Source organism: Cuculus canorus, chromosome 9, assembly GCF_017976375.1.
Source record: "Cuculus canorus isolate bCucCan1 chromosome 9, bCucCan1.pri, whole genome shotgun sequence".
NCBI lineage: Eukaryota > Metazoa > Chordata > Aves > Cuculiformes > Cuculidae > Cuculus > Cuculus canorus.
This window is the reverse complement of record NC_071409.1, coordinates 3,727,011-3,739,176: the sequence shown is the minus strand read 5'-3', so window position 1 is coordinate 3,739,176 and position 12,166 is coordinate 3,727,011. Positions and strand designations below refer to the sequence as shown.

Here is a 12,166-nt window from a genome sequence, read left to right as displayed (position 1 = left end):
AGTTACGCAGGTCCTTGATTTGGGAAACCTGATCTGGAACTTTTTAGTCTACCTTATGTTCTTTGTACTTTGATAAACTTTCAGCCTGTCTAAATAAGTTTTAGACAAACTAAAAATTGGAGCAGCCTTCGGTGCTAGAAGTTATTTTATGGGTTTCTTTGTGTCTGTAATCAGATGAACTGACAGCCTTTACCTAGGGAAGAGTTACTTGCTGCAGATTTCTCCTAAAATAAGGCTGTAAAGGGAGCATGCTTTTTCCTCCCAGGATATTCTTCTCTTTGAGTACTTTCTTTTTCTGCCTTTTTCCCCCTTCACCTTTTTCAATTATGGACCTAAATGACCTGAACTCTCTAGAAATGCTTTCAGTCATGTCCCATACTGCTTTGATTGTAATTGTTGGAGTAGTTAGGAGTCTGCCCTGCCGTGATCCACTGTTTTGCAGCTTTGTGTTGTTTGGGTGACAGACATTTGAGCCTCAACTGATCCACTGCCCCCTCTTCTCTTCCATGATGTGTCAGCATGGGGTTTTCATTGCACAGTTAGCTCAGCTCTTGTGCTAGAGGTAAAAGTGAACACGACCCCTTCCCAAATGCTTCCATTTGGGTAGGCTAAGTGCAGTTTTGAGCAGCTTCTAGGCATGACAAGCTGAAAGCAATCCATCTGAGGGCAAGTAGGATCCTTTGTGATGTTTCACTTTGGGGTTTTTCTGCAGGTGGCCGTGGACAAAGAAATGGCCCTTCTGGAGTGGATCAGCCTTGGAAGAAAAGTGGAAAGAACAGGAAATCGAAGCGCATTAAACCACAGGAGTCTTCAGACAGTACAACTTCTGGAACTAAATTCCCTCACCGGTTTCCTCTTCAAGGTTTAAATACTACTGCTTGGTCACCATCAGACACTTCACAAGCAAGCTACTCGACCGTGTCTTTTCCCACTGTTATGCCTGCATATCCGCTTCCTGTTTTTCCTGCAGCAGGGACTGTGCCACCAGCTCCTGAGACTTCGCTCTCTGGTTTTAATCAGTTGCCAGACTCTGGAAGTACTTGCCCCATGCAGCCCCCCCAGTTCCCTGCACCCCTCATGACACCAGTTGTAGCTCTCGTGCTCCCCAACTATGTCTGCCCAGAGATGAACAATAACTTACCTCAAACGCTTTACCACAGCCAACCCAGCTTCCCTGCCCATTCCACTTTCTCTTCACAGACAGTGTTTCCGACACAGCCACCGTTCGCCACACCCAACCCTTTCCCACAACAGGCGTTTTTTCCAACGCAGCCATTCCATTACAATCCACCAGCAGAAAGTGAAAAGGTTCCTGTCACAGAGCCACGAAATGAGCCATCCCGTTCCTGCACTCCACAGTCAGTGGGTCCTCAGGACCATGCTTCACCACCTCTGTTCCAGTCAAGGTGCAGTTCTCCTCTGAATCTTCTACAGCTGGAGGAAACCACAAAAACCGCTGAGAGTGGAGCTCCTGCAGGTTTACATGGAGCGTTAAGCGAGGAAGGAGCTATAGGCAAAATCATGACGACCAATAACTGTAGTGGAAAGGGGTCCTTGCCAGTAAGTATGGTGATTAGTTTGGTTTGGTTTTTTTTTTCAAAGTCTTCACTTTCTTGAACATATATCTGAAGTTGTTACTCTGAGGAGGTGCCTAAAATGGATCTCCCCCCCTCATTTTGCTGTCTCTGCTATGTTGTTTTCAATCCTTTCACTTGTCGCCCTATTTGTTAATGGCAGATGGTAATCAGTCAATACAACGACAAGAGATGGACTCAAAATTGTAGTTAATAAGTTCAACCTTCAGCAGACTGAATAAATTGTGAAATTCAATAATTAGAGTAGTCTTAACCTTCCAAAATTAAAATCACTTTGTTATTCTTCCGAAGTTACGCTAGGAAGCTTGAAAATACATCCTGAAGTAGTTTTGTTGAACTTTTTTTAAAAAAAAAAAATCTATATGGATAAGACCATTTCAAAAACACTGAAATAGATTTAAAATAATATGAACACGTTATTTTTAGCAAAAAGTTTTGGGCTAATGAATTTGCATGGAAGGAGAAAATCTCTAAGTGATCGGAAAGAAGCTGATTTAAATTATATGTTTGTTTACAAACAAGCAACTGTAGTAAAGGAAGAATGAATTATTGTCTGCACACCGTATATTTGTTTTATTTGATGCACTAAAGCTATGCTGAGCTATTTGGTAACTTCAGGGGTTATTTCCTGGCTCATTCAAACGTGACAAATCAGGGTAACAAGTAACCTGGCAGAGACTGCAGAAGAGTAACTGACAGAAATACTTAGACAAACGTTAGTGTTTTCTAAAGGCACCATAAAGTGTCTTTGTAAATGCAAAGTCACTGATGGGACAGAGTTGCAGCTGAAACCTTTAAGACTGGCTCCTTCCTCCCTCCCGCTTTCCTTGTGTTGTGGTTCGTAATGGGTTTCTGCATCTAATGGTGCAGTTACAAGATTCGCTGCTGGTAGAAAGGAAAGCAGGTGTTGGAAAGGGGCACATCTGAGGTCTGAATTACTGTAAGTAATCAGTGAAATCTGGTGTTTCTGCCAGCAGCTGATCAGATGGCTTTGTGCAGCGAGCCATAACTGTGTATCTCTAGAAGAAGTTATAAAGGAAAACTTGTGAAAACACTTGTTGCCCACACTGTGGGGATCATTTAGATCTCGATGTTAAGCTTTTTTCCTGATTAATTTCCAGGTGATTTATTTCGCATAGTATCCTCAATATTGATACTTAAGAGGGATGAATAGAGGGAGAACATGGGGAAATGGATTTTGTTATATCTGTTTTTCTAGAGAAACTTCCAAACTTGATTGATACAGTGCAAAAACTTGTCACATTCTGTCATGAAGTGCTTGTTATTTCCTGATCTTAAGAACAAATACATTTGTTTTTCATTTTTTTTTAAGTTCTCTATCATACTAGTTATGCAAATGCCACTTAGGTAGAAATTTTGGGGATATATACATCCAGTGACATATTTGGACTAATGTGTCCTGTGCACTACACCTCTGCAGTCTTAGCTGTGTGAGGACTTCTGGCTTGTACTGTGGTTTAACAGCGCATCCGTGTTATAGCATACTCCAAGAGGCCTGTGCTGGATTGGAAGCTTGGTAAAAAGACACAATAGTAACACTTTTGCTAGCAAATTCTTTTGTATTTCCTCCAACTGTTAGTTCTTGTTCTTTAGAAATTTACAAAATGTAACTTTCTGTAATGTCCTCATTAATTCCTAGAAAATTAGGACAGTGTGTTCACACATTTGTTCAGGAATGCGTTAAGGATAAAGCTAGGTTTCCCACTACTATGTATTTTGCTAAGTTTTGTCTGCCTTAATTTCTAGTATTTAATCTTCAAGCTGATTTGCACTGAGGTTTTGCTTATGTTAGAAATCGGCATAGTTAATGCTATTTCCATTAAAAACGTACAAATAAATTACATGCATAGGAAGCTTGCATCTGGGAACACCTTCCCTCTCATTGCATTGAGAGTAGTAACCATGACTGTTGATGCAAATCTCTCTGAGGTTGCTTATGGCAGGAGCAACTGCTAGTGCGGCTTGGGTAAATTCTGACTTGTCCAGGACAGCAGGGTTGTCAAAACTGAATAGCAAATGCCTTCCTTACTAAACTATATACTTTTTTAAAAAAGAGAAATTGAATTGAAATCGCAGTCTTACTGAAGGATCACTTGTCTGCCTGTCATTCCGCTTCACAGTTCATCTTGGCATACGTTACTGGTGGTCATCTGTCTTGGAATAAATGTGTAAACATATTATGATATCAAGTGAAATGGGTTAATGCTGAATGTAAGTGCTAAACAGCCTTGGCTTCTCATTTTGGGTTTGGTTGTTTAATTTTCTTCCCCCTTCTCCCTTTCTCTTATCGCTAGGCTGAATCTCCAATGGATGCTCAAAATAGTGATGCACTGTCCATGTCTAGTGTCCTGCTTGACATTTTACTTCAAGAAGATGCATGTTCAGGCACTGGTTCAGCTTCTTCAGGGAGCGGCGTGTCTGCAGCAGCCGAGTCTCTGGGGTCTGGATCCAATGGCTGTGGCATGTCGGGAAGCAGAACAGGTAACAAAAGTTCTTGGCATTTTAGAAGAGTTGGAGCATGAGGTATTTCAAACACCACTTGAACATCAAGTACTTTATGTAAAAATCTGTCTTTAATCCTTATTGCATAGTTTACTTTTTCTTCTTCTCTGACTATGTAACATGAAAGGTTTTGTATTGCGCTTCACTTACAGTATAGAGCCTTTAAGTGTGTGTAAAATAGACATTAAGATATTATCTAGGTATGACAGAATAACAAAGAGAAAATCCAATGTTTCATTTCAGAGATTTTAATTTAAGTAAGTGAGCTATTCTGTTGGAATTTAATGGAGACTTAGGTTGAGAATTTGAGTTCTAAATGCATTTACTCAGGGGTGGAAATTCCCTCTGTTTAAAAAATGAAATAAAATGATGGTTGTATTTATGTTATCAGTTCTCATTTTCAAAAGCATTGAGATAATCTCTGTATTTGACAATTTATATTGAAACTTTACATTTCTTTTTAAAGGTAGTAGTGAAACTAGTCATACCAGCAAATACTTCGGGAGCATTGATTCTTCAGAAAATCATCATAAAACCAAAATGAAGGCAGAAATGGAAGAAAGCGAGCACTTCATTAAATATGTCCTTCAGGATCCTATATGGCTTTTGATGGCAAACACAGATGACACCGTTATGATGACTTATCAGATACCTTCAAGGTAATTCCAGCGTCATAGTCCTTCATGAACTGTATATGTTGGGAGGAGCAGGGTGGACAGAAGGAAAGTTGTATATGAATATCGTGTCTCAATACAAGTAAATCGGTTTTAATGTTTAGCTCAGTGCCAAAAACAACTCTTGCTTCCTTCATATCTTTTGTGTACTACTCAAGAAGTTCTCAAAAAGTAAAAAATAATCGATAAGGATTTATTAGCTGAGTAGACATTAACTGCATGTATTTTTTGAAGCTGTTTTATAGTTAGGTGGTCTGTGGCATGGAGAATCAGTACTCTGGCTCTTGTCCTTGAGGTACCAGATTCAGTGGCGTGCTGCTTTCTCTGCCTTGTAGGGTTTTTTCTTGGGTTGTTAACTTCCACACGTTCATTATTCTCCACAAATTCCCATTCAAACAGGGAAAAATTAGAAGGTGTCTTAACAGGAAAACCTGTACTGAAAGAAACCCAAACCCATAGAAAACCTGCCCCATAAAAATATTCCCTGCTTCAATAGCAAAGAGCAGAAATAGGAGGAGAGAGGGTGACAAGCCTGCAGATATTTTTAATCATCTTGTTTATATTCCTTGGGAGCAGTGAAAGGTATTTTGAAAGGAATTGGAAGTTTCAGTAAAAAGAAGTCTATTGAAAGAGCAGGAAAACAAGCTTTCAAAATACGGAAGCACGGGAATGATGGAGTGGGGAATGGAAAACGCATAGTAAGAACTTCAGAGTTTTTCCCTGTATTTTGAAATACCTTGGCATTAGTCAGTTTTTGTAGTCTGAAGGATTGACACTATAGATGGGAATTCCAGTAGGCTGTAAGAGTAGCAAAGCCTGCCATAGAGAAGTTCGTATTAAACAGGAGATCATGACACAGAGTGATGCTACTCAATGTGATGCCCAAAAGGAGCGATGTAAAGCTAGCCTCTCTGTTCTTAGGAATGCTGTAAGGAACAGGAACAGTACTGGGTTTCTTGGAACTTGCTCTCTATTATCATCTTCTACAGAGGAGTAGAGCTTGTAGATAGTGTGGACTAGGGTTGTGTTTAAGTTTCTGAATTGAGGTGGGCTGCTGGGAGGTGAGAGAACTTCAGCTGCTGAAACAAAGCAGGGTTTTCTTAATCTCTCCTTCTCAGTCCTAAAGGGTGATTGATTTTTGATGACCTTCTTAAACATATCTTACGACTTCTGCTTTAGTATCTCATATGTGCATCTAGTGCTGGTTTGGGTTGTACTCCCAGTGAAGGGGAACTTGGAACTTAATGCAGCAGCAGAAAGAAACTCAAGTGCTTGATGTTTTCACCAGTGACGCAGCCTCAATAGTTCTAAGAAAAGCGTTTTCCCTGATGGGATTTGGATGGACAGTGAGCCAGCAGGGATGCATTAATGTTGTCTGCAAATGCAGATAACTCCTGAAATGACCACACTTAATTTCCTTTCAATATAAGATTTGTAAGCTTAACATTGCAGAACAAAAGTAGTCTTTAAAAATGTTATATCTGACTGTGTAACCTTTTATAGGCATAAAGCCCAGAAACCCTTGAAGCTCAATTTCTAAATACATTTTATTTTAGAGATTTGGAAACAGTTTTAAAAGAAGACAAGCAGAAATTAAAGCAAATGCAGAAACTACAGCCAAAATTTACAGAAGAACAGAAAAGAGAGCTTATTGAAGTTCATCCATGGATCCAGCAAGGTGGATTGCCAAAAACCGTTGCTAATTCTGTAAGTTTAAACGAGTTAGTTACTTTTGCATGTGTCACAGTGCTTAAATTATTGGATGCTCTATGTTAGACTTTTCCATTCCTGTTACTATGAAAGCTTGGTCAATTACACAGAGAAAAAAATAATTCAAACTTCCATGCAGTGGTTTCTGACTTCATTTGATTTACCAGAAGTCTGCTTTCCAATGCAAAAGTCAAAGTAGTGGTGAATACAGTATAAGAATTTCCTATTTCTAAATTTCTGTGTATCTGTTTGAAATCCCTTATCAATGCAGCCAGAAACTTTACTACATAAAAATCTGTTTTGGGCGCACACGTATGTCCATTGCTTTCTAGAAAGCAAGAAATGTATGGGAGTACACTGATCCTTTTTTCCGTCAGCTTCTCACGCAGGATCATCTCTTGCCTTGATTCTGTAAGTGGATTTAAGGAATTGACAAACAAACAAAACCAAAGCAAAAAAGCAACCTTGCACTTTTACGTTGTTTGTGTATTTTACTTCTTCACACACACACACTTGGTTGCATTCACTTTTCCCAAAGCTTTCCATCACTTGTTGCTTTTTTTGTATGTGGATCATCAAGTGCAGAGGCTCTTTCTGCACGAGTATTTCAAAACTCACTGTAACAGAATTCAACCCTAATCCTGATGTTAATGTTATTGCAGCGTTAATGCTGTAGAATTCAACTTTTGTAAGCATACAGTTGTTTCAGTCTCTTAAGCATGGCAACTGGCACAAACCTATTACTGCAGGGTTAGCAGGCGAACAGAGGAAAAGGTGGCTGGAAATTCATGTAAAATATCAGCATTATAAATGATCTATGACATAACTGCTTCCAGCAGAGTTCTCAGGTACTTGTATTGATTTACTATGTGCTAATATGATAGTGTGGGTGAAAGCTGAGGATTGGAATATATCTGGTAGTTGCAGCACAGATGTAAAGGTTTCCTTGGAATCGGGGATTGCATACAAATGGACTGTTGTTTGGAAAAGCTTTTTTTTTCCCCTTTGATTTATAAGTGTTTCTGTAAGTTTCTTTCTTTCATTTTAGGAATGTATTTTTTGTGAGGACAATATACAGAGCAATTTTTATACATCGTATGATGAAGAAATCCATGAAATGGACCTTAATGAAATGATTGAAGACAGTGGGGAAAACAATTTGGTTTCCCTGAGTCAAGTCAGTGAAGAACAAACGTAGCCTTTGAGGCTGTTTTTCAAAGCTGCTTCAAAACCACAGTGATGATCCATAAAAGTTTTAATCTTGTATCCAGCAAGATCGATCCAGTTCATAAAAACAAATGTTTTTCTTACTCTAGAACTAGAGTCATTTGTGAATGAATCTCTTTTTAAATGGTGGCAATCTCTTCCCAGTAAGGACATTGTTGAAGATGGTATACCTTTTCTTTAGAAGAGAAAGACTCATATTTTGCACTTACATGCCTCAAGTATTTCTTTATAAACTATAGAAACTCTCATTGATGCCTATTGTTTTTTGTAGAGTGGGTTAATGAGTACTGAAAATCCCCTTACGTACATACGGTTCTTCAAAACTCCTTTTGGTAATGATTCAGCGCTATCGATTACTCTAGAAATTTTGTTTAGTGGCTCTTTAGCATTGTTCTTAAAACATGAAGTGGTCCAGCATAGAAGAAGAAATAACCTTTGAGCAAATCAATTCACACTTGCCCTTCTCATACCGGTTGATCCCATCCTCTTTGTTTCCTATAGTTTTGAATGTAGAAACCCTTTTTGTCTAAGAGAAATGTTGAACTAATTTTGTAAGATGGGTTAGGCTTAACTATTTACATGAATGTGTAAGAAAGTGTAGATGAGCGCTGACAACTTTGTAGCCTTTTATTTACATGGACGCTGCAATATTATGAACTGTTTGTTACCTTGAAGCATCATGTCTGACAATTTATACACAAGAAGTCTTTATGCTTAAAGATGTTCAAAGCTAAGACCACAGAGGATGTCTGCGTGTGCTCCAGTGACTGTTAGACAAAGCTTGGTGGAACTTTACCCTTTATTTCTGTCAGGAGGTTGGCCGTCTGTTTTTCCTGTGTGGCTATAAACAAACATCAGACCTGTACGTGGCAAGAGAGGATTAGACGTTTCTTGTCATTTGAAGATAGTTCTTCTGATAGAGAAGTGATTTTGAGAATAGCGTTGACTTTCGCTATATTTGTATTGCATAATACAAAACTTTTTGTGGCTGGAATCCTTTGGTGTCAAGGATTTAATTCTAATGCCTCTGAGACTGTACTGACTTGAATGTGTGTACGTTATGTCCTTGTGCTGTTCACACACATTGAATGCGGAAGAGCAACTTTTATATTGGTTGGTTAATGGGTCTTTAGTTGCAGTATTGCAGGATGTCAGCTGTAGGTCTTGGGGTGAAAAACATACAGGGAAATGAAATTAACCTTGTCTTAAAATATTTTTCATGGACAGCATTTCCTTTTTTTATGATGATAACATTTATATTCATTGAAATCTAAGGTTATTTTCATTCTATTAAAATATTTCTTTTTGCATACAAAGAGGATGTGAAGTCAGATCTGACACCACCAAAAACTTGCAGAAGTGATTGCTATTTGCTTAGAGGAAGAAATAATTTGTAATTTGTGTAAAGTAATTAGGTATTAATTGGACAGAGAGGAAATATGCACTGGAGACATGTTCTGCAGATAGCGAAGTGTGTGAACTTGTACAACAAGTAGACTTGCACCTTAAAAAATAAGTGTGCTAACGTAGTGTGAAACACTACCCAGCAAGATCTGATTCCTTGTCTTTAAGAGTTTAGCGAGGTCAAACTTAAATATATGTAAATATAAAATGAATGAGAAATTTTAAAATGTTGGTGTTCGAGTCCGATGTATTAACTGTGTTAATCATAAATGGAACAGTGCAGCTTTACCAACATATTAAATATATTCCATTTTTACATGTACACACAAATAGTTTCAATTGGACCAGGGTTTGGGAAAAAGTAAAAGCTTTATTTAAAAGGAGTGCATCATAATTATATGAATTATTTTCAGGGACTTCTCAACCACTTTGAACTTCTTTGCTTTAGCATGCTTTTTGTTCTGTTGGGGTTTTGGGTTTTTGGTTTGGTTTTTTTTTTTTTCGTTCTCATTTCTTTTATTTTTTAATGACCATCTTGTAACCATAACTTAGTGAAAGGAAGAGAAAAGTATATTTAGAGCATTTTGTGGATGTGCTTACTTCTGGACTTAATCTTGCATCCTTAAAGTGTTTGCATTTACAGGGTGGTATTAAAATATTTTCCTGTAACTTTAAATCTACATGCCTCCATTTATAGATAAGATTCTGAAGCTGTAATTTTTCCAAACTGTTGTAAGATGATTTATTTGTGATGACACTTTGTCAACATGTCAACAATGTTTTCTGTACACTGTGCAATATATTTTGGTTTTGCCACTTGTGACTAATTTTTATGACTTTGCTTTTTAGAAAACTGGTAAATAAAACAGATATATTTTTAATTGCTTTTTGTTCTTTGAGCCTTCTGCCCCATGTAAGAATCAAAAATATATGCATATTATGTGAACTGGTGTTTCATACTGAAGACCTGGTAAGCTGCGAGTCTGGCTTGTTGCCAAATTGTCTGACCTGTAGAGTTTCATGGTGAAATGGAGGATGGAATCTTTGTATTGACTGGTCATTCTGAACGCGTGCAGATTTACTGCCTGGAAGAGCATGTGCTGCATGGTTCTCTGTTTGTGGTTCAAAACCACCAGAAGACACACTGTCTTTTTTGCTTTGTCTAATGTCAGTGATGGATACCTTTTGTCCTGCAGCCAGCCCTCTGTGCTTTTATACTGGTAGCTCAGAGGCAGAGGATTCCAGTTATGCCCCTTGGATTTGCTTTGTACAGTCTTCTGTCATGGTGTGGGGTGCCCTGTCATTTTTTCCCATGAGTTTTAAGGTCTGTGTTTTTTTTTTTAAACAGAACAATCAGAAGAGACCCAGGTGTTGCTGTGAGCTGCAAAATCAATGTGTGTTTCTACGCCACAAAACAGTTCACCCCACAGGTGAATTGCCTTGACACCAAGGGTAGAATTGTACTGGTTGGCACTGGGCTGCAGGGACGTGCATTTTAAAGCATGGTTGTTAAACACATCATCCAAGTGTCTTTGAAGTCTTCCAAACAGACCCTAAACCCAGGAGAGCTCTGCGTGTGCAAAGACTGAAAACACTTCTGTCCTAGTAACACCTCGCTTCCTTGCTTAGCTAAACAGGCAGAGGAGGTGTATTGATGAAGATTTTTTTGCCTAGGTCTCAGTAGTAGCTACCTATATTCTGGTGTGGATGGCTCTATCTTGCTGGCTCAGGCAGCACGACTTCCTCTGACTATTTATTTCCCCCCCATTTAGCTGTGAGGTGTATCGGTTCTGCTTTTCTACAGCATCCCCATGCAGCATCTTTGCTTCTGCGATGCTAATAAGAATCAGGAGCATGCTTATGGACAAGAGAACATGATCTGAATGCAGATCTGGGTAGAAGAGATCAGTGTGGGACACTTGCAGTTTGATGTCTGAAATCCAAGCAGCAGGAATGTGATGAACAGTATCGGACATCAGTGCTGCAGGGAAGCACATCCATGCACAAGAGCAGCACCGATACCTTGCTTTGTTTGTGCCACTTGGACCATAAGCCCTGGTAAAAGGACACATCAAGACTATAAAACTTCTATCTGCAAAAGCAACATGTAAGTATGTAGTATTTAATACTGTGCTATTCAAAGCAAAACAAAAATTCATCCCCAAGTTGTAAATGCTCAGGACATTATGGGACTCCACGTGCACGAGGCAGTGCAAACGCAGCTTTGCTGGTGCAGGGAACTGCTTGTGACTTTCTGAGCAACAAAGCTGGAACTGGGCCCCTGCTCCCCAGTCTCACAGGGTCTCAGCCTGCCAGAGACAAGTTCAGCTCGTGTCATCCTTTCACAAACTCTGGCTGTGGCAAAGGGGCACTTTGCTTGACCTTCTGCCTAAAGAAGGTGGCAGCGCAGAGAGAGATTAAAGTGCCTTTACATTTTACATCTTCCTGGAGATGAGGCACTAGAGGCCCTTGCAGCTGTAATTGAAAGCCTTTTCCCAACAGCCTCCTTTTAAAGCATGCCATTTCCTCACAGAGGGTCTGTTACTCCTTCGGGCCTTAGGAATCTTGGAAGACGTGTGCTTCCTCCACAGTTACTCCTGGTGGCTAACAGTCAGAAACTCATCATCATCTTTCCACACAGAGTTTACCATCTGTGGAGCCTAAACCAGTCCAAATTGAACTGATTTTTGCTTGGCTCTTCGGGGCAAACCATTGGTGCTTTTATGCTCTGAGAAGATCATAGAATGGTTTGGGTTGGACAGGATTTTAAAAGATGTTCCAGGCTCTGTGCCACTGGATCGGGCTGCCCAAAAGCCCCATCCAACCTGGCCTTGAACACCTCCAGGGATGGGGCATCTGTGACTTCTCTGGGCAACCTGGGCCAGGGCTTCCCCACCCTCACAGGAAAATATTTCTTCCCAAGATCTCATCTCACTCTCCCCTCTTTCAGCTGAAAACTTGGCCTGTCCGCATACAGGAGGTACTCCAGGAGGTACTCGGATTATCTTTGTGGCCTCCTCTGGACCTGCTCCA

The 12,166-nt window shown here is 39.6% G+C and overlaps 1 protein-coding gene across 5 annotated transcripts in view; it reads left to right on the top strand.

Moving 5' to 3' along the window:
• Window positions 1-10,014, top strand: part of PER2 (period circadian regulator 2) — a 49,837-nt gene extending 39,823 nt beyond the window's left edge. For all 5 annotated transcript variants that reach the window (XM_054074429.1, XM_054074433.1, XM_054074428.1 and 2 more), the window contains 5 exons: window positions 713-1,560; window positions 3,911-4,097; window positions 4,585-4,777; window positions 6,349-6,499; window positions 7,551-10,014. In XM_054074429.1, the coding sequence (XP_053930404.1) occupies window positions 713-1,560; window positions 3,911-4,097; window positions 4,585-4,777; window positions 6,349-6,499; window positions 7,551-7,700 (1,529 nt within the window). In that variant the 3' untranslated portion in view covers window positions 7,701-10,014. The remainder of the gene's footprint in view (window positions 1-712; window positions 1,561-3,910; window positions 4,098-4,584; window positions 4,778-6,348; window positions 6,500-7,550) is intronic.
• The last annotated feature ends 2,152 nt before the right edge of the window (window positions 10,015-12,166 follow it).